We start from the raw sequence: 27,500 nt of genomic DNA, 5'->3' as shown, positions 1-27,500 counted from the left end.
AGAAGTTATCGCAAAGAAGATACACAAAAAGTTCTCGTGACATTCGTGCAGAGTACAAGGTAATCATACGATAATCTCTACAGCTCTCTTCCTCCCTTTTATCTCTCTCTCTCTGGACAGATTTTTTTTCGCAAGCTCCAACCAGCAGCATTACCGATGAATTCTTTGCGTGATTTATGAGGTGTTAAACGGGTTGGCCATAAAATTAGCGTGCGCGAGGGCGGACGAGAGCCGCGTGTCAAAACATCCTAAATCAACGCGTCGGCACACACACACACAGGAGACACACTTGGTCTTTGTACTTCTAATCGTCTGTTTGACTCGCGCTGTCTCGCTGCATAATGGTCCTCATGCACGCAGCAAGAATAATTGTTCCGCAAACTACCTCACCACCGGGTGTCTCACCTGGGGCGAAACCATACTGCTGCCAACTCTCGCATCTCATTTATCACCATCACCACCACCTCCACCGTGAAGCTTATGCATAACAGCAGAAGGGGGAACAATCGTCAACGATCTCTCGCGTTTCTTTTCATTCCCATAAATCCGTCTCAAATGCAGTTGTAGGTTGTACGATCTTGACAGATCGCGGCCCCACAATGGACCGCGACCGCTTGATGCTTGATGGCGTGGAGCGGTTTGTGGCGGCAAAACCATAATGTTGTAATTGGTGTGGGCCATGCATGGGCCCACAGCCACCGCGGTGAGGTTGCATTGAGTTTTGTCGTTGGCGAAAGAATCCAGGGCCCCCGGTGGTGGTAGACCTCCTGGCAAACAATACCATCCGCTGGTAATTGTGAGCGTTGGTAACGGTGGCGGTTGGTTAAGCATTTTCATTGCACTTGCACTTCATTAATAATGCAACCGTTTGGGCGGCTCCGTGGCCGTTGTTCGCGTCATTGGTGAAGCTGGAGCATTGAATCCATCGCTGGATGATTTCGCGCACTGTTTGCCCATCGCACGACCCCGGAATTCGGCCATTAATTCAATGTTGGCAGCCTTTTTGACCGTCAACTCGGGGGACGCAATTTCGTCTTAAGTGATGCAGCTTTTGAGTATTTTTGAGGGCATTGTCGCAAAATAAATAAAACCTCTCCGACGGTACCTTTACACCATCGTCATCAAGCATTCAGCATTCTACATTGTGCCTGTGGCTTTGATATCCCAATTTCAAACGTAAAGTGCAGCGTCCGGTGTGGCTGAGGGCTGCGAAACGACGGATTTGTTTTGGGGCCATGGTACGGTTCCCTGGGTGGTGGGAATAAGCGGGTATTACTTCATAAAAATTCTCCAAAAACCAACGTCGCGCTGGCAATGATGAAGCCATGCAAATGTCCGGCCGCGGCGTGTGGGGCAACCTTCAATAAAACGCCATATTTTATCCGTTTTTGAAGATTAATTTTATGCAATTCCCGTAGCCAGCTCGTACATTATCGCACCATTCCCGGTTCGAGCGGGCCCTGGCATGTGCATTGTGTGTACGTGCCTGCGTGCGTGTGTGTGTGTTGTTTTGTGTGTTTGTGTTTCGGGCAGCAGGTTGCTCTCGTGATGGCCCTGGTTGGCGCCGATCGGCGTTGGGGTGGACCGACCATAAAAAGCCACATTTCAATATGAAAACCGGATTGCACTGAGCGCTAGAGCGGGGGAGAGGGGCTGGGGGCATGCATGTGGCCTTCCTCTCCCTCCCTCCCTCCCACTTCCATCCCACCCTTTCGGGATGCACTTCTTCTTTTGCTGCAGCGGTTTTAACGATGACACCGTAACGATAAGGGGTGATGCTTTTACGATACCTTTTTGGCGGGATGGGGAGGGGAGGGAAAGGGGGAGTTGCGCACACCTGTTACACACCGTGGCCACGGTCCAGGGAAGTGCCGACTGGAACCGGGAATGTGCGAACAAAGTTTTATGGACAAGGGGTTCTTGTCCCTTCTTCTTCTCCTTCGTGATTTTTGGGGACACGCCTTACCGTCTTCCACGACACAAAGTGACAAACGGCCGACGTCGAGGAGTCTCTTGGTGTCCGGGTGAAGAAGTTTCTTTCGCGATACAGCACCGATCACAGGTGATCAACGATCACCCAAAGTGGCGCTCTCTTGCGGTGTTTGTTTGTTTGTTTGTTTATTTGTTTAATCAGCGATCAGTGTGTGTGTGTGTGTTGCTTGTTTTGTTAGCTACAAAATGGTTGATTGATGGTTTGGGGTTGGCTAATTGAAACGTTGCTCCGGGCCGGGGGAACCAAAACCATCACGAATCTCGTCACGATCGCCAACGGTTCGATCACAGAGAGACACTTGTAGATGCTCAGCTCCAGCGCTCGCTAATGATATGGTACACACATGGTGCATGGTGGTTGTTGGGGCGATATCACCCGGTACCACGGTGAGAGGTGATGGGGCATCGATCGTGGCGTCTGTCAGTCAGCTAATTGCAACCCTTCTTCGACGATCTCGAAGTCGATCTTCTCAGGGGGCATGAAGGGTGTTTTTAATAAGTTTTGATGTGGCCGTTTATTAAATTATAATCATTCCGGTGTCGTTTCGTCCGTGTTGCCGTGGAACACGACTCTGTGGCGCAGCAACAACACTCTACTGCCTTTCCTCCCTCCTTGCCATACGCATACGATCCATCATCCACTGGACGATGCCGGTGAAAAACTGCGGACCAGCAATACGGAAAAACATTATTTCTCTGACCGGGGCTGGCTTTTCCTCGCAGCGTTTTGAAGCGACACGGTGGCCCTCGAGCGAACATTTGAAGGGATTGGATTGCCAACCGACGCAGAAATGATGAGCAGTGCGTGTGCAAACGTCACCGAGACAAGCGGTTTGACGAGGGGGAAAAAGTAGTTGAAGCATAAATTGCGACCAAGAAGGGGAGTGCCCGAGCAGAGATCGCGAGCGTGTGAGCGTGAACGCGAAAAGCGTCTCCACCGTGTAAGGCTCATTTCCAGTTCCACCGTGGCGTGGCCTGGCGTGGCGTGACCGGGCGCACGAACTTTGGTATTTTTAATGAAGTTATAATAAAGCCCTGCTCCAGCTTCAGAACGTAACGGAAGGAAAGCTGTATTGACGCCCCTTTTTTCCCGGCGCCCGATGGTTTTCTCTCCGTGCGAGTGGAAAACCAACGAGGCCACCATCATGTCGCATCGGTAATCCCTAAGCTATCGAGCAGCTTCTTCGGCAAGTCCCTAGAGCAAAAGGTCCCCCTATTGTGTTGGAAACCGACGTGGAACGTGCATTTGCTGCTCAAAGACTCCGTACGAATTTTCGCCAAAAAGGGACCGGAACGACAAAGGCTTCGATGATGGTTGGACGGCCCAAAAGGAAGTGGCTTTTTATGGTCACACTAAGTCGCACACACACACACACACACACACACACACACACACACACACACACACACACACACACACACACACACACACACACACACACACACACACACACACACACACACACACACACACACACACAAACAAATACAAACAAACAAACAGTCTAGATCCTTCTTTTGTTTCCCTAAGAATGATTGATGATTTGTGGGACGGGTTCCAGTTCGGTCACGAAGTCCAAGGACGCCGGACAATGGATAACACTTTGTGTGTGTGTGTGTGGTTGTGTGTGTGCGGGACTCCCAAAACATGTGCTCTCCCTCGACATGCCATAGCCAGTTATGATAATCGGGCGGTCGAGTCCGCGAATTGGTCAATTAATTTTCTCGCGCTTCCAGCAGCAGATCCGTGGCCATGGTCGCGTGCGGTCCCACAATCACGATAAGCTGAGCGCGACGCGATCGTGTGCTGTGATGCCCCCTCCGGGAACTGCCCACTAGTTAGCGCCCCGAGGACGGCGTGTCTCGCATCAGGAGCAGTGAGCAGCGGGAGAAAGGGATGATCATTTATTATTTAAATCGTTTACAGAATCGGGTAGCTCATAGCCCGAGCGCCGGGAGATAAGTGATCGGTAAACGTAGCTAATCGGACAGTGTTTCATCTGTCATGTTGGGTGCGGTTAGGCCATCCCCTTTCCCTGCCCCTTTGGCGGTCGGGACGATCGGTAACCGGTAGCAAAAAAAAAAAAAACACGCATGTGAAGACGCGTGGCCCGGTGGGGTGGGGCGAGGATTGCATTACGATTTGTGTCAGCCCCTTTTCCGGGGGGCCATCGGGATTCCTTCCCGAATGAGGTATGAATTATTTATACACGAGAGGAGGAACTAAGACTTTATTTATATCGTCGTTCGCGTCCACGAGTGTAAGTGGCGCTCGCCGCGATCGCCTTTCCATTCCATTCTCGAGCGATCGTCGAGGATGACAGAGTGGTTGCTGCTGCTGCTGCTGCTGCTGTTGGTTGTTGCCGTTTTGATGCGAGACGGGGTGGAGCAAAACCACCCCCACCCCTTTAATGGGTGCTGCATGTATGATGAAGTGCCCTCTAGGGATGCTTAAGGAGGAAAATCTGGGGCCACTTCGGAGCTGCTTCCGGAGAAGTTGAAGAGCTATTCCAGTGTAGCGAAGTTTTGTTTCTGATGGTACAGATTGTTGATGCGGTTAATTAGAACTGGTGGTATAATATTTGCTACTGAGTGTGAGTGCCGTGCTTTCAAGAAACGTTGAAAGATGACGGAAGAAAGCGTCGCAGTAACCTCGCTGTGGCTCCTTTCTTATTTAAATTGTAATATACAGCGCAATCGTTGCGAGGGAAAGCTAATAAGGATGTGGTTCTTGAGCATACTAAATATTTTAGCATAAGAAACAACGGAACTAAAATATACTATGCGCATAAAATATTTTATTTTATACATCAGCTGACAATTCCTGAGTGTATAAGAATATTTTCCCGATTGAAAAAGCTTAATGTTATGTAGCGGTCTTTTAGAAAAGTTTATTACAAAGCTGCACATTCCATTCGCCATCGATCATTTGGCGTCCAGACCAGCACATCGCTCATACAGTTTTTAGGGCGCGTGTTTTCCCTATTAAGTTCTGGTTTATGACTCGCGATTTTTACAAGCACGGAATGAGCGCTAAATGGATCGAAAACAAACAATCGCGTGTTTGCTTCTGCTGTTTATATTGCTTATACTTTTGCTTGTGTTTTTTGGAATACGTTCTGGAGTATCATCGTTTTTATAATATAAAAACAATGGTTTGGCTAAATTTGACTATAAAAGATACTAAATAGTTGATTGTTTCAGATAAAAACCTTTGACATCCGTCAGTTCACAGAAATGTAACGTAGGCCCAGATTTTAATTGAAAAGAAGAAATTTCTATTATTGTGATAGAAAACAACATCCTTCCGTAATACTTGGACCAGCATCAGCTCATCGCTATGATTGACATTTGCTTAATATTATGAGATCCTAGACCAAATTAGAATGGAAATGTTGTGACTGGATGTATTCAACAGAAAAAATGTTAATAAACAATCGCACACAAATACTGAAGAGCTGCTTTTTCCCCTGAAATCCCCAGAAACTCATGGTTTATCATTACATCGAAGCTACCGTTCTATGATTCCCTACCCCTACTCCTAGCAAAGATCAATGATCGATGATTCGTCGGTAAACTTTATCGAAAGAAATCGTCCAATTACGGCGCAGCATCCAGCGATTGGAATCCTCTAATCGAGTGCGAATCGAAGAAAATCCAACTTTCGGCTCCTAATTGCCCCGCGGGATCCATTCGCACGTTGCTGCAATATGTGCACAACGGCCGAGCGCCCAACGTTGCTATGTCAACAAACAGCCTACTCCGTGGGAGGGAGCAGATTTGTGAAATGTTATTCCCTTCTAGAACCGCTCGGATTGGGGTCACTCTTCTTCGCTGTACTCCCGGGATTTGCTATTCCGCATCAGTTACCGGAGATTCGCCGCGGTATGCCTTTCAGATCTCGACGGAAGTTTGGAAGAAGATCGGTCCGATGGAGTAACTCGCAAAAACTGCTTTGATTTCCAGCGGAGGATGCGGGGTTTTATGAGCAAAACAGTCGTAATAATCATCATTTTGCTAATATCGATTCGGCATCCATCATCATCGTGGTGCCGGTGCTGAGAGTCTGGCCGGTTTTTGGCGTCCAGAGCGCGTCTCACGCACACTCTTTCGCTTGAGCGATTGCGCTTAACATGGCGATGTTCTGCCAGACGTCATCCTCAACCCCAGAGGCCGGCCGGCTTTCCGGCTGTGCTCCGATTTGTGTGGGAATCAACATCCAACTCGCGCGGCAAGTGAACAAGAGTTTCGAGTTTTGAGGTCGTTAGCTGAGCAGTGAAGGCGACGGTACTGAAACATTGGTGCGAATTGCCGAGTTCGTGGTCGTTTTATTGCTTCGACTTTTAGCACCAAATGTGTTGGCCAACGCGGGGTGGGAGCGTCTCAGTGATCTGTGAAAAGCTCGCTCTTCCATCCCCAATTCCCGAGACCCCGCGGCCATGGTTTATCGATAACTTTTCCGGTATCAAGAAAGTGGGCCGTAAAGTGGCCCAAAAGCAGCGATCGTTAGACGCCCAGGGCGCGTAGGCCAGAATTTACCATCGGCCACTGACCACCGGGGACTGCAGCATTGGATTCTGGTCGAAGCTTTATTATTGTGTCCCGGAACTTGTGAAAGTGTGAATGGGAGGAAATTAACATTCATGAAATGGAATATTTATAGCGCACTCGAACAGCTGCTGCTGCTGCCTTCCGGTTTGTAGAGCTGAGAGAAAGCGCAGCAGGAAGAAGATGTTTCTGACGAGAATATTTCCGCCCCATTGTTGGTCTTGCCTGGTGGATTGTCTTCGATTTTCTGTTGGGACTCCACATATTATGAACGACGCAATTGAAGGCATTCGTTATGAAGCGGCTTGTCACTTGCTAAGAAGAAACGGTTGCCACTAATCTTACCGGGAGTCGCTCTCAGCGACGCTTCGCTCTGGCAATATTTTCGGTAAGCATTTGCCCCTGACAGATGTTGTTTTCCATCGAAATTCTACCGACAGACGGGCTCGTTTTGCCCTGGCACGCACGCCAGTATACTCCAATCTAGCATCCCAGAACTTGCCCTGAAGTCGTCGATTCCTGGAAGTTCCGTATGGCTATGTATTCTCACACCCCTACCCCAGTTGCCGTAGTATTGCTAAACAAGAGTCTAAATATTTATTGCCCTCGTTGGCCTGAATTGATAAAGCAGATTACATATACTGCACGCTAAGATAAGCATTCTTGGAACACTAGATTCACCAGATTGTAAGGTCTCCTCTCCAAGCTGCCACACTGTACCAAAACGGGCAAAACAATCCGATTAAGGTTAGAGCAATATCCGGCGAATCGATACAATCGAATCGAAACTTTCTAGAGAAGGGCCGCTTGTGCTGGTATGATTCTGTAGCCGGGGAGAATTATCCGGAACATACTGAGCGTCGTGTCCAGTTCGTTCCGCAGATGCTACGAGATGAGAGAATGCCGAGCTTCATTGATTTGATTGTTTGCTTGACCAGCACCAGGGCTTTCCTTGAAAGCGATCTGTTCGGGTTAATACAAGCAGAAGAAGGCCATCGCCGCCGGTTCCGAAGTAAACTCCGGGGTTCACATTTCTCTTTGTTTTAGAAGACAGCTTCCGGTAATTGGTACTGGCTCTTTGGTGACCACTCGAGCGCTGCTTGAAGTAATGAACCAAGTAATTACCTCACTAACTATCTCCGGGCTGACCTCGCTAACTGGCCTTATTCCGCCCACCGGTCAGCACTGGACGAGACACTTTCGCCAACCAGGGAAGCCACTGGCTTTGTTCTCAGTGCTTACTTCTAGGGGAAAAGTTGCAAAAGAATTGTTAGCGAAACAACAAGGCGAATCCAGAAAAGTCCACAAAATCTGTCTCAAAGTTCGACACCTTCTACCGGCACTGCCCGGACCGGACCAGCTTGTAAGTCACAAAGGCAATCGGGTGCGTTGGCGTCGCTTTTGACGCCCGCCGGAAAGTGGACCCTTAATGGTAGAGCGGAAACCGAATCCTTTCACCATAAGATTGATCGTCTTTGAAAGTGTGCTGTTGTGGGTGTGTCGAAACGATCGAAGACCACCAAGGATGTCCTCGTTGGTTTTTGCTCTTACTACCATCCCGAACCACCACCAACAATGACCAACTTTGGTCCGTCTCGCCAGTCTGGTGACAACTTTATGAGGCATGATTACTCCAAAAAGGTAGTAGATGAGATCAGCAAACGGTTGTCGGTTGTCAGTGGACGAGGGGCTTGTATGTCTATACATCCATTGTTTGCTGATAATCCTGTAGGAATGGTAGCGTTCGGTGACCAGCAGGACCCTGCGTTAAAACAATATTTGCCCCATGACTCAAAGACAGAGTCGGAACAAATAGTATGACAATCAAAATGCCGAAGTATCAAATTCAATCGATAAAAAAATCTGTTTGAAAAGCGATATCCTTGAACATAACACAAGCCAAACGCACACTTTTGACGTGAGTCTTCAAAACGTGAGGCAGCTGCCAAGCGGAAAGCCTTATAAATGGAATGGATTCCACAAAACACGTTTCTCAATCAGCTGTTACTTACTCAAAAGTCCTGTTAAGTCTGTTTCTCCGAAGCCATAGCCAACCGTTGAATAAATAAATATACCATCTTATGAGCCCGATTACTGGCCGCGTGACTCTCGGTGCCGCTAAGGTCACTGGCTGATTGGTTTCGGGCGGTGAAATGCAGCCAATTTCGGCGGCTCCAAAATACCAGATTCGTCAACCACCAGCCTTGGACCACCTTCACCCGCTGGAAGGGTATCAGATGTCGAGTGATTTTCGGTTTTCTTCTTCTCTTCACATCAGATCCCGAAGGTTTAATTTCACCAAGATTGCCGTTTAATTAAGAATTTGGCTATTTTGCTTTTTTTGGGGACACGTTGACCGATCGATAAGACGGGTGTCACTTCGTTCGGAAGAAAGTCCGCTGCGAAGATGCTGGTGGTGCTGAGCGTTGCGTGTTCCTTTTACATCCCTTCGCATCAGCGTCGACCAATCACTGGAGCCGATCGTGAGCTTGCTTACGGCGGCGATAACACGACTTACGCACTATCTACACAGCGCGAGCGTAAGGTTAAGCTAATTTAATTGTTTTCACCGATACATCACCACCATCACTGGACCTGCCAAATTGGACAGGCAGCCAACTGATAAAGGATAATTTAGCGTTTCTTCGAACTCCCTTGCCCTACTCAAGATGGGACTCTTATGGGGATGAAAACGGTTCCTAATTAATGTTGGCACCTTTCGTATTGTTAAAAAAGTTGAATGTATGCGAAGGGGCGAGAATGTTTTATTTTAAGGAAACTCTGTAGAAAGTTGATAAATGGTGGCATAACTATGACTCAATTTACAGTTCAGGGTCTTCAGCGTGGGTCTTTGGCTGACTTCGCACAATGTGTTCAGTGAGAGTTGTTTGTAGTGATATTAACTTAAAAAGATGTTTACCCTTTCAGTTGTACTATTTTGATTCGCAATTTCTCCTCGCTTCCTGAACGCTGAAGTTTGGTTTCATCTGTTACTAAATTGCTCAATGTAATAAAATAATCATCCAATATAATTTATAACTATAGAAATGCATATATTCTTATTTTTAATTATAATTTTTGCAAACAATTATTTTTTGCAAAAAGAAGTTAAAGTAAAGAATTACGCCAAATTATATCATCAAGCATTGCAAAGTAAATCAAATGAAAGGCCTCAAAACATCGGTTTGGTTTAAAGCGGACAGATAGCAATACTTACTACTTGGACCATAATGAAACCGGTCTCACCGGAGAAGATGTTAATAATTTGGAAACGAAATTAATATCCGTAGCTCACCGATCGTTCAGGATCACCAAATTAGGGAGGGTGGTAGGGAAGTTAAACAATCGGCTCCACTTTCCGCACGATCAATTTGTCTTACCCCACCCCACCCCACTGGAGGGGGAGCTGCACGGAGGGCGAACTGCTGACAAATGCTGGCTCGAGATCTGACGTGATCTCGATCGCCTGCCTCTGTAGTCTCTGCCATGTCCGGTCCGGTGTGCTGATTGCGTAGCCTCCCTTTTCTGCCTCCCGGATACATTACAAACCGGGAACGTACGTACCCTTGCAGTGGGTCGGTCTGTGACCTGCCCGCGGCCTGCCCGGTGCATGCATGTATATATATGCTCGTGCTCGCTGATCGACATGACACACATGTTCCATTAATTCGCCACCGACGTCGCGCGGTGGTTTCGATGCATTTCACCGAGCACTTACCTGGTGCTCCATCTTCTTCGCTCACTCTGTGCGTTTTCTGTGACTAAAATGGTCACACCACTCAGCTCAGGTACCAGCGAGCGATCATCAAACGAGAGGGAATTGCACCGAGCGAACTCGTTGCAGTCGTTGATCCGTTTTCCGGGGGATTTGCGCTGACCAAACAAAGGTGACCAAAATTGCCTCCGACGTCAGCGGATTGGTCAGAGGATTTCGGTTTCCTTCTTCCCCTTTTTTTCTGGTGTGTTTGTTCATTCTTTCGATGGTGGAATTTGAAGAAAACAATATTGACCTCGGCCATCGCTAATCCCCATCGCATCGCAGCGCGCACCTGACAGCTTGACAAGCTATCCCGCGGTGCACCGCGTGGAATGCGTTCGCACAATTCGTGTGAAAATAACTTTGCATTTTTTTTCGTGTTCTGTTCTGTTGTTTTGCTATGCCCACCGTGAAACCTGCGGCAAGCAAAATTCAAAATCGGTGTCCATTCGGCGATGAGTTTTGCATCTTTATTGCGATGCAGCCGCACCACGGCTGCCGGCCGGCATCGGTCGCATATATGTGGATCGGAACGCGCGCCCTCGATGAGCGTGTGTCAACGTGAAAACAAGCGGCTGGCCGGGCTTGGCTCCGCATGAGCACGACACGGAAGACATCAAAGGCGGCGATGGTGGTTGATTGTTGAACTGGTGAATCTAGAGCGTAGCAAGCAAGCGTTGCCATTGCTACCATTTCGATCGCGAGTTCTGATGCTTTGTCATGGCCATTTCTGAGCACAAATTTCACACGTTTACCGGCACCGGTTCCAAGCAATTAAATGCGCAACAAACGCCACTTCGGAGATGCTATTTTGTTTTCTCCCAAATTTGAATTCACACATTTTGATTTCCATAACGAATAAGGTGTCGAATATAGTGGCGTATCATCGCCCATGTTCGATATGGAAACACGTTTAACCCTCAACACTCTGGCCTACTCTGGCGGACGCACGTGCCGTTTGTATACGCGCACGATATTACCCGGCAGATCGGTTCGCACAGCAAGCAGATGACACACATGTCGGTATCTCGTGTCGGTCGCGCGAACAAGCGACACACTTCCGACCGAAATCACATCAACGGAGTCAGTTGTCAGTTCTTTGTCAGGGTCACGGATGGACCGGAGCCCACCGACAGCCGGCTACTGGTGGTGTACGTGGTACGCCGGCATCGTGTTACTTCGCGAACATTTTCGACCGATGATCGATCGATGGGGAAGGAGAAAGAGATATATATATATATATATATATATATATACTAGCATGACCCAGCGTGCGTCGCTACGCTTAAAAGAGGATGGTTATTTAAAATAGATTTCTTTTCTTTGAGATTTGTGTGCTATGCCTTCGGAAGGGAAGAAGACTTTTGGCGTTTTTAGAAGACTTTTGGCGTCGCAAAGAATTTAACCGAAAAGAGGAATTTTCTGTTCAGATTGCCCTTTATTCGCAAATATCCTGCCCTTTTACACCCCGGATCTGCCGGTGTCCCTCTTCGGAACATACATCCCATAACGGCTCATTTCTCCCATAACTGTGTTGAGCTCCTAATGCTACCACCTGGAGTTAGGACCCCGCGCAAAAGCCCTCATGGAAATGTTAATGAAGTATCAGTAATGTGTGTGTGCACATTTTGAATTTTTATACATAATTTTTTTATCTTTGATGAAATTTCGAAAATTCGAATTGTGCATATTGCCCCAGTATGCTTAAACCGGTTTTAGCTAAGCCTTCTAGGATAAAATTCTCATCAATTAAATTAATTCGCGCTGTCAACGCTCCCTGGCGCTCAGTATTGCAACTACTGTTCGGTGATTTAGTGGATTTTCAAAAAATCATTAAAAAATAACTGTTTGAGCTAGGGCTATGAAAATTTGAGAGTATTAGTTTTTTTGTATGAAAAATCTAAGAAAAATATCAAATCAAAGGTTAACAGAAAGTTACGGAAAATAATTTTTCTATTTTTTGAATAACTTAAGTAATGGGAATGAAATATAGTTTACATCCGATTCTGATACCTACAGAAGATACACACAAAGTTTGGTTCGAATTGGTTCAGCCGTTTCGGAGGAGTTTGGACACAAAAAAATGTGACACGAGATTTTTATATATATAGATATATATATATATATATATATATATATATATATATATATATATATATATATATATATATATATATATATATATATATATAGAGACGGGGTACATGTGGATGTGGATGAAGAAGGACACCATCTGAAGGAGAAACACTTATCGGAAGGAGTCAGATATCAGTGGCATGCGACGCTGCGGTCCTTTCGCCTGGATGAAGGCATGTTGACAGCAATGCTGTGTGTTGTGCCGGAAACAGAAAACATGCTGATGAACCACGTGCTCTCCTTCTCATCAGCAATCTCGTGTTCAATCTAGCTCAACGTGGCGCAACGTTGCGATACCGCTCTACCTCATTGACGTAAAATGGAAAAATTCTTCGCATCCGGCTGAATGGAGATCCGTTCGTTGGAACGATTGGAAAGCCGGAAAGCGTGCAATCCACTCAGCTTCAATTTTAAATTCCATTTCTCTCTCTCCCTCTCTCTCTTGCCAGCCAATTAAGCTTAACTTTTTCCAAAATGCTGCTCCACTAAACAGGCAACAGGCAAAAGGCAAATCTTTCCGCCAAATTAAAAGAAAGGTTTATTGGGTGAACCCGCGACCACCACCTGAGTTCCACTGCCGCATAATTAATTCATTATGTGTGTGTGTGTGTGTGTATCAATGAAGTTAAGTCGGTTTAAGCTCCGTACATTACTCGACCCCGAGAGCTCCAAAACCCCATTCAAACCATTCAAACCATACGCCGTTCCTTTTTTAGCCTTTCTTTATCGTTGCTGTTATAACGCAAAAGCTCACAGATTCACGTCGCCGAGTCGGCACGAGTTGAACTCCGCAACAAGGGGGGACCCGGTTGTCGAAGGGGTGGTGATAGGGCGTAATTTTCTGCGTCGTTGAATCTGTCATAAATTATCATTAGCGGATTCGGTTATCGCCTCCGTCTGGATGCCCATTCACCGCACCGCACGCGAACGCTCGCTTTCAGATATGTAGCGATGAAGAGGACAAGACGTCACCATGTGGAGGCCGCCATGCGAGAAGCAGACCGACCTACACACATTCTGCCTGACTTCTGGCCCATGTTCGACGATCATCAAACGGATGGAACGATGACGAAAGCGAGCGTACGCCTTACAGACAGAGAGAGCTGGAGGGAGAAAGATTTGGTGAAAAGATTTGCGAAAATGAACCCATTAAGGACCAATTTATGATTTTCCATTTCGTGGGGCGCATTTCTGCAGGCGTTCAATGCACCCCCTCCATGAGTAATATGTGCAAGTGTGTGTGTGTGAATGTAGGTTGGTTTGCTTCTGAAAATTGAATTCCCATTTGTCATACCCTAATCGCAGGAAGTGAACATAAAAACGGCGAGCTTCAAGCATGCGGGAAGTGAAGTAAAGTGTGAAGAGAAGGGTGGAGGGGGTCCCATTACACTGTGGCAACATAGCATATGATTTCGCTTTACTTGACCACTCTCTCGCCTTCTCGCTCTCTTACTCTGGATCATCGCCCGGAAATGTGTGTGATGCCCAACAAACAAACAAAACCCGGGATCCGATGGTCGAGAAAAACAGGAAATATTGCCTCCAATGGCCCGGTGTGGACGTACGAAAGGGTCGTCGTCACAAGAACTACCAAAAAGGGAAAACGACGCTTTTCCGTCCCACCGGACCGGTGCTGGAGTTGATTTCCGGACTATTCCGGCGAATGAGGTTCGTTTTCTGGGAGGAACCATTTGTCATCAGGTACCGTACCGTGACAGGTATCCGAGAACGTCGCTTCGTAGGTGACGTAGGAACAGTTTAGTTACCTTTTATACCCTTTGAAGAATGGCCGTATGGTGGGATTTAGGGGAAAATGTTATTGACACTAGAAAGATGAAAAGTCAGTCAAGTTCTCGGGGAAATTTTAAGAGCTTCCATTAAATGTAAGCCGTATTCCCGGGTGAACTCCACAATATCCATGATGAACTATACAATGTTTCTAGAAAATCTGACATCTATTTGCTGTCCCGAGCAGATACCCATTTTTTCAGAAAACAAATATCGAAAGTTTGTAGTTGGGATGCGTGCATCGAAATTTTAGATTACAATTTTCTGCTTCTACGTACCACGTACTTCGGAGAACCCTTTGGCCTTCGGGATCGAATTTAGGAGCACTCTGTCCATGCCCTTATGCCTTCCAGTTGAAGTGATTGCTAACGTTTTGGAGATGATTGAAAATTGATGGACGGGATCGAAACGGTTCGGTTAACCTACCCTTCGGTAGGCCTCTGATAAGAAAAGGACAAACCGGGGCGGACCTTATGGCCGCAACGGGAGGGACTTGAGCGTTAAGCGTTTCGATCACCCATTTCCCGGTGCCATTTTTGGACCCACATACGTTTAACGTGCGGCCGAAAAGGATGCACGTAAAATCCCCGGATCGGATCGCATTCCTTCGTAGCAGATGGCTGGATGTAGAGTCGGAAGAAAAGGGTTGAGTCCAGAAAGATGAGAACGTGACAAGTGGGTCGAGGTTTTCCAAGAGCTGCTTTATGAGTTCGGACGAGCACAGGACGCTCCAGTGGAATGTGCCGTGCGACACAAATGCACACATTTTGGACATTCCAACGAAGAACGGCTCGGGTCGGTACTCAGGGTCACTTCACATGGGTATGTAGTTAATGCTAGAGTTGTCTGTGGTATAAGTTACCAAACAAATTCCTACCGATCGGAATGGTGTCGAATGGGATTGGCGTACGGAGTGTCCGAGATTCCTCGAGAATGTACTCAATCGAATCTAGATGCGCAGGAAGCGTGTGCACGATGTACCGGGCCATAAAGGACTCTCCACCACCTCCTTGTTGCGTCTGTGGTTAACAAACTTGGACGGAAGTGAACTTTTAACGAGCGCATACAAGTGGTTGGGAAAACCGATTTCAACAGATGGGAAAGTTGGGTCAATGGGGACATTTACCACTGCACTGCTCTTGTGCGGTAGCCATTTCGAAGAGGGAATTGAAATCATTTCGCAAAATGTATGCTGATGATGATTCCTGAACGATTCCGCCGTTTCCCCTTTCGTGGCAGCATTTCATTATTCATTAAAGCAACAGAGTGGGAGAGACCGAGAAAGGGGAAGGCGAGCGAATTAATGGAGATGAAAAAGGCGTTTAAAATTACAAAACACATGCTGGATAAGCCAGAGACGGGGTTGCTGGTGTGGTGCTCCGCACCGACGTTCGCCCGAACAACCCAAAGACAAATGGCCGAAGGTGATTTTGTTTAACCTCGTTCCGACAATTTAATTTGTCACTTCGCGTCCTGCTCCATTTCCTCGTACCGGCCGACACCACCACCACCACCACCACCATCACTAGAATGGTACGAAAGCACAACCAACTCGGCTCGGTTGCTGAAAGAAAAACCGAGGATCGGCGGTTTTTCCGAAGATGCTGCGAGGAAAAGTGAGCAAATGTGGTGGGGATCATGAACATTTGCGCTTGCGATGTTTCGCAGGACCGCACCCCGGACTAGCGCTACGTTGCACCTCCGGTGTACCGGGCCTCTGCGATGCTGTGCGCATTAATCAATTAGCTGCAATTTGCACTCGCTGACATTCGTATTTATACAATGCGGAGTCGCGGTGCGAAAAGGGACGAACGGTGCTAAGTGGCTGCTGCTGCTGCTGCCCCAACGGTGCTGAACCAAAACCAAGGCATCGCGAAAGATAGATGGGCGTGGGTGGTGGGGTATAGCGATAGAGAAGCCAAGACAAGGCAGGTATTCGGAAGGCGTAGAACGTCAGCAAGAATTGCATTTGATTTGTTTTAAGCAGAACATGGTGAAACACGCGTTGCCTCGCCGAGTCGGTTGAGTTATCTGTATTATACTCCGGTCGGTCGGTGCGGGAGCAATTCATTGCACTGCGTGTGTAATGGGCGGAAAATGCAATTTATCCTCATATTTTTCCAGCATTATTTAAATGAACGCGCAACCTTATTTGGCAATGGTTTTCTTGTTGTAGCGATAGCGTTGTTGTAAGTAATTATTTTTGCATAATAAAAACCCATTAACAACGGAATGAAGTAAATGGTTTAGTAGTGGATTTTCACTGCATGCCAATGGTGGCATAGTAGCTTCAGCGAAATGCATCCCGCCTGATAATTGAAACCATAGAATTCCACCAAAACAAAAAATCCTTTGTGTTTCATAAATTCTATTAACTACTCAAACCAGGTGCATAGTTGGCCAAATTCCTCGACAACAGAACGGTCGTTATTAGTAGATCGATCTAGTGGGCGAGGAGCATAGTAGACGGGGGCGACAGGTTATGGCAGCTTTGCTTTGTGTTTTAGCAGCAGCAGTAGCAGCAGTTAGCTTTGAAGTGACAAATTGCAACCATTTTTCAGCGGAACCCGTACCGGTGCACCGTCGCCTGGCTGTCGAACGCTGTTTCCGCTGGCCTTATTGGTCCCAAATGGTGCGACAATCTACAAAAAGCTGGCTAGCCGCGGTGGACAAATTGATGGCGAAAAAATAATCAGCCAACGACCGAACCAGAACGCTCACGCCCGGCACTGACAGCCATTGTTTTGTGAGTAATGATTTCACCCAAAATTGACATCATGGCGGGGGGTTTTTGCGTTTTTCTCTCTGTGTATGTGTGCTTCATGTCACAGCGGTCTAACGTGGATGCTTTGGCGGTGATTGTAGGAAGGATCTTTATTCCTATATGTGTATTGGGAGTTTTTTTTTCCTGAGATTTCCCGCTTTTTTCCAAGTACTACAGTAACAGATGACGACGGTATCAGACGCGCCAAAAAATCAAAAAAACCCTCGTCAGTGGGAATGACTTCTACTAAACCTTGTCTGACCTATTAAGCTCCACGAACAGTATAGTACCGCAAAAGAGCACTTCCAAGGGGAACTTCATCATCTACAACGAAGACGACGGCTGTAGGAGCGCGATTTTTTTCTTTTTGTTTCTAAAATGCGTTCCCCATAATCCAACGTCCTGAGCATGGCATTGAACCTGACGTTCCGCCACGAATCCGCCACGATCGACGATGACGACTGTCACTTTGTGTTAGCCAAAAATAATAAACTTCCGCGCGTAAGCATTCGAAACATCAAGAATCAAGCATCTAATTGACGTTTACGAACGCATGCAGTAGTGGCTTGATGTTTTTAGTTCTAGACAAACAGATCCCATTTATGCGACGCCCCATCACAACCTTGTACCAATCACATATGCTATGTGTTGCTACCCGTCACGGCTAGAAGCTAATTTCCCTGCCCTGCTCGCCAGCTTGTTTATTTGCTTTCGCCAGCCCGATGATCGAGGAGGCTGCCACGTTTGCGTCGTGAATGATGGAGGCAGTGGAATCGTATGGGGAGTCCAGCCCTATAGTGGAGGGCGCTCATTAGAACGTATTTTATTTGATAAATGCTCTGGCATTTGAAATAATCTTCGAATCCATTTGGTGGTTTCTGCGACCGAGCGAGACTACCACGTACCACGTGCACAGAGTGGTTGGTAACAAGCAAGAGCCCGGGATGGCCATGGCCGGCAGCGGTGAATCCATCATCCGCAGCACTCTACTCCGTTGTTTATACACTTTGCAATATCCGTCCTTTCGCCCGTGGTGGTGGTTACCGTGCGCCAATTTCAGCGCCAGTCCGCTATAGTTGCACGAAGAGAACGCGAGGAGTTGTCGCGGAGGTTGGTTTACGCTTTGGAGTGCAGGTCGGAGAGTACTTGGGCACGAAAATAACATAGGGATTGAGGGAACTGCGCTACAACCCCTAGTGTAGAGCAGTAGTAGTAGTAGTAGTAGTAGTATATGAATCAACAAGACTGTCAGCTGTGAACCGTGGGTAGCGGATGTAGGAATCGTACCAATCAGCGATGGATGATGACGGACCACGGCTAGGTGGTGGCGATGGCTAGGATGATGTAGGTTTTTGCTCACCGACTGTGGTAGCGGTGATTCGCGGATTGTTTACCGTAGCATGGAGTTTCGCACACGTGGCACAGCTGATGTTGCTGGCGTCTTTCATCGCAGAAGCAATCACAACTGTTGCTAAACATTTGGAGTTTGTTTCGCTTCGGGGTGTCTTCTGGTCCGCGTGCATAGTGTTTCCCATGACGCGATCCAATGTGTGGATGATGCGTTGGATTGCTGAGTGATCATCATTCGAATAATCGAATTACATATTACCACGAGGGTAACTGATGGTTTGAATGTGGTTTTCTGGTGTAGAAGCTTAGAGCTGAAGCTTATAGATCTAGGTTCTATTGCAACATATTAAAACCTATTATAAAATTTAATAGCCTTAATCCAAAAGTGCTTTTGACTAATGGTGAACTGTCTCTGCGCAATGTTTAATACAACTTAGTAACTAGCGTTTTATGTACCGACACCAGCCGACTAAAGTGTCCAGACCAGCCCCAGCGCTGTCGGTGCGCCATGGATCTGCCATGAATTCGCGAACTAACCGCAGATTTTTGTCGCGTTCGGACATCAGCATTCCGAAGGCAGTGCTCCGTGGCGAGCTCGTTTCGTTCGAATCGGTTAACGTTAACCACGGCCAACGAACGTTCCTAGCCGACTCACTGCACGCGTGATTTAATTATTCAATTAGCAAATCTTCAAAGTGAAACCGTTTCATCTCGCGCACCGCCAGTGCATGCTGTGGTTGCCAGGGTTTTGGAGTGGAGCAAGTGCAACTGCTGCTGTTGCTGCTGTTTCTGCTGCTGCTGCTACTGTTGTTGTGGTTTGCCCCCGGGGCCGGTAAAGGTACACCCTCGCTCGTTCGCTCGCTCGCTCGCTCGCGCAACCTACTAGCCGCGGCCGATGCACTTTAATTGAAATGTAATGGAAAGAAGGAAATTCTTTGGCCGGTTCGCTGGCGTCTGGTCTGGCGGTTGATGCATTCGGACATTAATGGACGCGATTTGCGTGAGAAGAAGCGGAATTCCTCCATCGGTTGGACGGTTGTGGACGGTTTGGAGGGAATGCCAACGCTCGTCAAACGGTCAACTTGGTCCTGGTCTCGTCATCCTCGTCAGTTCGTTTGCCAATTAATTGCTGACACATGGCAACAACAAGGGCCAACAACAAAAACACTGCCGCGGTGTGCAACTGTTGCTGCATGTTTGCCTTTCAACTCTTTCAACGTTCATCGCGCATCGCGGACAGATGGCCATTTATTTGCTGGACAGGGAAACACGGTCGTTAACGTTTGACACCTACTATCGGTCTCGACGCACGCCAGGATCGCATCTGCGCGCGGAAGATAAGCAATGATTCTACGCTTTTCTGAACCGCGAATCGCACCTTCGATCGTGTTTTAAAGATTGCGGTTTGGACGTTTTTCTTATACTAGAATCAGTGCTGGCAACATTTGAACACGAAACCGAAGAGAAAGGAACAGCGCAACGCGTAATGGTATGCAATTTAGCAGCAAAATTGCTGCAAGTAGACTCGCGAGCGTCGAAAGAATGTGCCTGCCACAAATTCCTTTCGCTCATCGCGCAAAATCGCGCTGTCTTTCGAGCTGGTGCAAACCAGACGGAAACTCCTCGGTACCCTCGGTGACGATCGATTCTGCCCTGACAGCCACCGGCGGCTAAATGTGGCGCGCGTAACATTCTTGCCCGACATTCAGTACTTTGTGTCCTGATTGCTGCGTGATTGCCGCCAGGGGAACGGATTGCTGGCGCTCGGGTCGATGAATGGAAGAGAAAGCAGCGCTTCAATCTACGATGAATTATGTTCAATTAAGATTTGAATGCCGGAGACGAGGTATTTGCTGTGGGAATGTGACTGGCGGAACTGCAGCCGTAGGGTTAAATGCTACGGGATGGTCTGTCAAGTTTCCATCCTCTTGTAAAGTTTGTAGTTTCTCTAGCATGCCTCATAATACACGTAGTTGGAACTTTGGAATTGAAAAACCTTTTCTGAACCCGGTCTTCCTAGGAATTGCATCCGGAAACCATGGATCCCAGTAACGACCATCGACCGACGTAAGATCAACAGAAGCTTCCAAGGGAGTCCAACTGGTAATCTATTTACGAAACGGTCATTGCGTTTGTGAGTCGGTCAACGCCGATTGGTCAAGATCGAAAGCAATAACCGGGTAGAACTCCAATATCCCAAATGGATAGAAATAGCTGATCCAGCGTAGCGATATCTGCGCTGCACTGAATGGCGTTGAGTACCGGCGTGTACCGCAATTACAATCCGCTCCGCAACGTTTGATGGTACGTCGTTATGTGATGCGACCGGTAACCGTGGGTCACCTTTTCCGTTCTACCATACCACCGTACAGGATCGCTTGCAACGTCCCATGCCACCAATAGTGGTGGCCGATCGCCGGGCTCTACCGCCCAGGTACCGTACACGACCGAGAGACGAATCGATTTGCATTTGCTTCACCGATTGGAATGGCGTCGCGGGAATCTCGGGGGGATCACTGTACTCGCGCAAATGTTGGATCTTGTTACGCCATCTTTCATCTTATTTATGATTACACAGGGTACGGTGGTTTTCGACGGCGAGTTCTCGAATCACTAGCCCTCGTTCGCGCGGGCAATCGGTGAGATTTATGTTGCAGACCACCCCGGTACACCCGGGTTCCCTGGTACTCCCGGGCGTGGAGGCCATTTGGCGCACCAGACATCGTTCACACTTCATGGATCATGGATTTGATGGGCACGAAACCGTACGGCAAATATGCCGTTCCTGTGAATGTAGCGGTTCGTTTTTTTTCTTCTTCGGTACACGATGCGGGACCAATACACTTGGCAAACGTGCTAGACCGTGGAGTCCTGTGAGTTTATATCGCGGCGTCTATGCCTGGCACGAAGTAAGCCGCCAGCTAAACACGAATTACCGTTTGCCTAAGAGCATCAAGAGTGCAAAAAAAAGAACCAAGCGAAAAACGTTTTTAGGATCATCAACGAGGCAGAATGTTTGCTCCCGTTCCTGGCATTGCCCTAAGGGCATTGCTAGGTCTGTGGTTCTCAGAGCAGAGCAAATCTAGAAGCTCGAATTAAACACCAGAAATCTCATAAATAACTCACGCACAGTACACGCGCACTGGTGGTACGGTGGCCCAAATTCTTGCGCCTGTAGCACATGCCACAACCTCTGTATCTGTTCTGAAGGAAAGGCGCCCGTTTTTTGTTTTTCCGTTCGGTCATTCCAGCATTCGAAACAAATTGCAACGCAAATTCTTGCGCGTCACGGATACGTTCGCAGAAGACGAATTATTCTGGTTGGACTGCTGCTGCTGCTGCTGGTCGTTTTGCGAAGCAATAAATTCCGCCTTGAATTCCCGTACTTCCGCCGTCTTGTGCTGATAGCATAAGATAGCAAAGATTACTGCAATAATCTGACCATTCGTACCGATAGCATTATGAATTCCAGTTTTTGGAATATGACCAAATGCCATTTGTTTTTGTTTCTCTGGTTCTAGGGGATCGGTTGCGGTCTCTTCATTCTAAAACGATGGTTTTTCTTTCTTGCAGATCCATGTATTGCCGTGCGAGAGCGTAGTGGTAGTAGCGACGGGACAGTAAGCGTGACCTGGAGCTGGAGATGTCGATTGGCGGGCATAGACGCGCCCCAACATGCTGTCCATTCTCATTTGGGCCTCCTTGCGTCATCTGTCCGTCCAGTGCAATGCGGAACCGTACGAAGCGTTCCGTAGCGCAGAACCAACGACACTCCAGACGACGACAGCATCAGCAGCTACTACCGTTGCCACCATTACGCACCATCATCACCTGCAGCATCACCACCTGTTCGTTGCGTACGCAAACGCCTGTCGCATCGAGTTGTCGAAACCGTTGGCTAGCGTTGGATCCCCGTGCCGTGCTTCGGTTCGCTACAAAAGATTAGCCAGCACGAGCGACCAACCATTCGATCTAAGATTCGCACCAAAGACCGGAAGTGATAAAGCAGAACTAGACACTCGGTGGGCCTATAACGATACACCGACACCGCGCGTGACCTCGCGGATCGATAAAGAATTTGAATCACGCCACTGGAGCGATCACAGCGAGGTAAGGACGGACGCGGTCCAGCCAACGGAGCCGGCATTCGGTGGCGTCGGCGCCGCCGGTGCGAACGATGTCATGAACATTACGCCAGCATTATCGCAGGTAGTATTACGTGCTCCGTCCGTACGGCTGACTGGCTACACCCGGTCCAGGTTTGAGTGAAGCCCACTGAATGGAGTCGTAAACATTTACAGGTCCTTTTAGCGCCCTCCGCGACCAGTGGCTTCGGGCTGGCAATCCTGATGGCCACGAATGCAGTGGCCGATGAGAATGGCACGCGCGGCGAGGAGATAAATTCCTTTTACTTTTATGAGGTAAGTTTACCGTCTGCTTAGTAGGCTGTTACCTGGGGTTACTGTCACTAGCGCGTAGTGACATCGTTTGACATCCCACTTCTACGTACTACTCATGGAGACATCTTCGCCACATACACACAGACATACACTCTGGCATACGCTGCTGTCAGCAAGGTGTCGGATCAATAAACTTCGCAATCCGCACCGCATACAGGTCCTTATCCTGCGATTTTGACGAAGACGAAGGAAGACAATCTGGTGTCAACAAGTGTGAAGTGCTGGAAACTCTCGCCATCTCGTTGGTTCAGATAACCCTCCAGCTGGATGGTTCGGTTTTCCCCGAGTGATTCCAGACAGACTGACTCCCACGCGGCACATTAGACAGAATTAGCAAATGGTGCCTCTCTCGGAGTACGAAGGGATTGATCGCTGGAAATAGCTAGCGTTGAAAGAGGTTGTTGATCGAACGTACGCTGAACTCTTGTAATTGGTGTGCAAGCAACTTTACCAGACATGTTGCCGGAGGCACCTTCAAGCTGGACTTGCATCGCGCTGAACGTAATCACTCATCGTTCGCACTTTGCTCACGTCGGTTATCCATTATGCTCGCATTATCCTCTGCTCGTTTGCAGATTCGTCCGTCCTCTCGATTCATGGAGGTCTACATCGTGTTTTCGGTATTATCATTGACCCACCAATCGGCTACTCAGTGTTGTTGTGGTTCCGTTTGTGTGCGTGTGTGTGTGTGTGTGTGTGTGTGTTTGTACGAGTAACCTATCGGTGCGTTTCGGCACTGCGTCAAGATCGGCCGGTAAGGACCCACTGCGAACCTTCTCCTGGTACGGGCGCACTGTCTTGCACAGAATTGATTTTGTCTAGACGGAATAATTTATAGAGATTGTGTTCGGATTGGCACCATGGCAGTGGAAGGCCCCGGGATGGCGGCAAACAACTGGTAGCCACCGAAACCATTGGATTCGTGGGATTTCGTTGCGGCAAATTTAGATGCTCCTTTTTGCGCATGAAAGACATCGGTGCAAGAACAAAAACCATGCCCGTAGTGACGAATTTGGCGCAGTGAGTGAGAAAGAGAGAAAGAAGGTGGAGGTGGAGTTTTGATGGAAAACAGTAAACGAAGAACGAACTAGCCGCATGGAAAGGGACAGATAATTGCATTGGATGCAGTAAATCGGTGGTTCTTTACGTCTCCAGTGGACGCCTTGGAAGCGAACGGTAATTCGATAAACGATTGGGGGATTCATCTGCAAATGCGGTCGTATGATTAATGAGAAGCAATTTATAATGTTAGGTACGCTCGATGGAGCAGCTCGGTATATCCTTTTTTACAATCAACGAATCGCTAAAATGGCACTGGTGCACGATTTGAATCAACGCGACGCGAATGATTTCCTCGGCAGTTACACATTTTCGAGATTCTACTATTTTCAACATCCGAGTCCTTATTACGACAACTCCTTTAGTGTCAACAATTGTTAGAACCCATTTACTGTGCTAGTTTGCTCAAAATAAGACGTAAAACTATATGACGCAGGATCCATCGTGGATTCTTGTGGCAGGCTGGCTGGTTAATAAGCGTTCTCTATTTCTCTCAACCCTCCAAAAACTCAATCGTAACCAAAATGACAACAGTAACCATGTGCGCCATAACCAGACTGGCGCCATTGGAACTGAAAGTGTTCGCCCTTAAGCTACGCGTTAGAACAGATTCCCCAAAGACACGGTTCCAGTAGCGAAGAACAGTGGAACTGGCAGTTTGGGACCGATAACGGCGATTAGTTATCAGAAACTATGTGGTTACGCCAGTCGAAAGCGTGAAGCATTCCGTCGGAGGGAGTGTAACTTTGAGTGAAAATTTACGAGCCATCCATAAACATTCCCCACAAACACACTCGCACACACACACATTCGCTCGATTCCGTCGCCAAATGGTCCCCCAAAAAATTCTACGGAAGACGTGGAAATGTGGTAACCACCATAACCGAAATTCGTTTAAGAGTGCCATAAAAAGTCACTTAACCTAGTTTTTTTTTTGCTACCATACGGGCCCCCCATTACTGCCGCGACGTATCCGGTCGGAAGTCGTCGGAAGGAACGGAGCGCAACAGCTAGAACCAATTAAAATCGCTTATCAGTGGCGAGTGGCCTTAGTTACGCCATCCATCGTGATGATGAAGGACCGGAAACCATTCCCTGGCTGGCCTGTGCGCAACCCGGAAGGGGACAGAAGGAGACAGCATATCCCGTAGTGATGGTCTGGTTTCGCTGGACCACCCACCGCAACAATTGTTTCCTATAACGTGGTCGCGAGCAGCAAAAAATTGTCGCTTCACACGGATCGCAGGTGAGAATGGCCGTTTGATGGGATGCCACTTGCACGCCACGCCACACCAAAGGATACACCATCGATGGGTGTTGTAATGCCTTGCTACGATGGTGGGACATCGCGATGGAGAGAGAAAAAATGGAGTGCGATGCAGAGGGCCAGTTGATTCCAGGAATGTCGCTTGAAGTGACTGTGTTTTATGTAGGGCTTGCTGAAAAGACGACTCTCGGAAGCCCCGGGGTGCATAATGTTCGGAATATGTTTCCCGGAAGTTGGCACCAAACCGTAATGAAATGTCACAATCTAGTTAACGTCAACAGGTTTGCCAGTCAGTAGTTAGTGACCGCTGGCCGAAACGGGAACACCGGGAAACAATTAACTGTTCCTGCTGTTTTTACATACGCCCTTCTCTCTACGCTAGCCTTCGGCTCGTTACGGCATAGCTTCTAGCAAAAGTGGAGGGGCGTACATATGTGATGTCATGCAGGGGTTTTTGGCGATCGTTTTGGGAGCATGGAAGCCTGAAACAATAATGTAATCGGTGGGTAGTCCGCGGTGGTTAATTGATTTCTGTTTCCGTACTTTTTGCTGTTTGAACCATGTGCTGTCGAACAGAGCAACTGTTGGACGAATTTATGTTCGCTTCATCAACCTGTTCCTGTACGAATGCCTAAAGCAGAAAAACCTCGAGCTGTGCCAAATATTGAAATTTTAATAACCGTAATCTTAAAAATTTCGTGGTGGAATTATCCACAAAATATTAAACAATAATGTATAATAAAATATTGCCCATCGCTGTGAAATAATAATCTTGGAAAATAACTATAGCGATATAATGTACAAATAAAAAAAAGCAAAAAATACGGCTAGTTTGTACCTCTTCATGTGAAACAAATGTAAAAAGAAAACTCACTTTCTTCTAAAGGCGTAGCAGCGATGTTTGTCAGCGACTGAAGAATCCACTATCGCTCGCGATAAATTCGTACATCAGTACCGCAGGCGTTCGATTCTTGAGACAAATATTATTTTGAAATCAATGTCTATACCGTCACTCCATCTCAATCTAGCCCATCCACAGGACACACAAAGGCTCTGAAATTGACGAAAAGAAAAAGAAAAATACTGTATGATGTTTATAATTTTAGAAATAGAAAGGAAAATGCTGTTTGAATTGTAGAAAATAAAAACAACTTGTAGAAACAAAAACTATACATAGCAAAAGAGAAGCAAAACTGACTGCAAAAAACAATCATTCTTGTTAAACTCAAGTTATTTAGGAAGACGTTATTGAAAGAGAGGAATGCATGCCACCAGTTTTAAGAGACGAACGGTCGCATACAATGTTGTTGCCTTCACTTTCGGTTCCACGGAGACACCATCATCAGGCGACACCATCATTGAAATTCACCGGCGGTGCAGGCCTCTACTCGGTAAGCGGTAGGTGACGGTATCGCTTTGGCGCCCCTCACCACTCTCCCCGTGATGATGCTCGTCAGCCGGATTAAACTGTCAACCGGTAACCCGTTTACCGTTCACCACGTGCTCGGTTGCCAACGCGCTGCTGACGGTTGCGATGCGATCTGCAGTGGGCCACAGTTTGGACAAGGAGTACATCAAATCGAAACGATTCACCACTTGACGCTCGCTATAATAAGCAATCCACCCCATGCCGTACCGTTTTCATTTCCCTTCGATGCGTTTTCCTTTCCCTTCGCCTTCCGAAGCGTTGGACTGTCTGCCTGTTTTTGGTGGCCTGGCCTGGTACGCGGACAGTGAATAGCGAACGCGTGCAAACGACTGCGAACAAGCAAATGAAGCAATTTGCATGCATTTTAGGGTACGACACCTTCCGGGCTACGCTGGTGAGCTAACTGTCTGACGTGCCGTTCCGAAGCGTTCTCGGAAGCCAAGAAACGTTGCTGCTTATGCTTGCTTTGCATAAAAAAAATGTTTCCTCCACTCGAACGACAGCGAAAGAGTCGGGTACATTGGCCTCACTTGCCGAGTATTCTACTCTTCGCTTCGTGACTCGAGAATATTCACAAAATATTCGCTGGAGCCGAAGTGGAACCGTCGAACGGTTGCCCGTGTTGTATCTCCAAGTGAAGTATGACACTAGCATAAAGGCAGTTGGTGGAAATTGTTTTGAAAATGTAATTTCTCCGCGCTTCAAGGTAGTTAAAATGTTATCGAACTCAATAGGAATCTTGGGATCCCGTGTGCCATCCCTGCCAGTGTGGCTTAACCACACTTTACAGCTCAAGAGGAGTCGTTTTCCTTTCCCGCAGCAACGACGTTCACATAATGAACAAACTCTCGGCTATCGGCTGTAATCACTTTATCACTCCGGCAAGTTCCATTACACCACGTAAATGGTGCTAAAGAAATATCTTCGATGAGAATCTTACCAAGTACCGT

The 27,500-nt window shown here is 47.5% G+C and overlaps 1 protein-coding gene across 1 annotated transcript in view; it reads left to right on the top strand.

The window, feature by feature from the left end:
• Positions 1 to 27,500, top strand: part of LOC125950932 (cardioacceleratory peptide receptor-like) — a 44,811-nt gene that overhangs the window by 78 nt on the left and 17,233 nt on the right. The window contains exons 1-3 of the mRNA XM_049679328.1: positions 1 to 59; positions 21,909 to 22,544; positions 22,637 to 22,756. The exon at positions 1 to 59 is cut by the window's left edge and continues 78 nt beyond it. Of these exons, the coding sequence (XP_049535285.1) occupies positions 22,011 to 22,544; positions 22,637 to 22,756 (654 nt within the window). The 5' untranslated portion in view covers positions 1 to 59; positions 21,909 to 22,010. The remainder of the gene's footprint in view (positions 60 to 21,908; positions 22,545 to 22,636; positions 22,757 to 27,500) is intronic.

Source organism: Anopheles darlingi, chromosome 2 (assembly GCF_943734745.1).
Source record: "Anopheles darlingi chromosome 2, idAnoDarlMG_H_01, whole genome shotgun sequence".
Lineage (NCBI taxonomy): Eukaryota > Metazoa > Arthropoda > Insecta > Diptera > Culicidae > Anopheles > Anopheles darlingi.
This window is presented reverse-complemented; position numbering and strand designations above follow the sequence as displayed.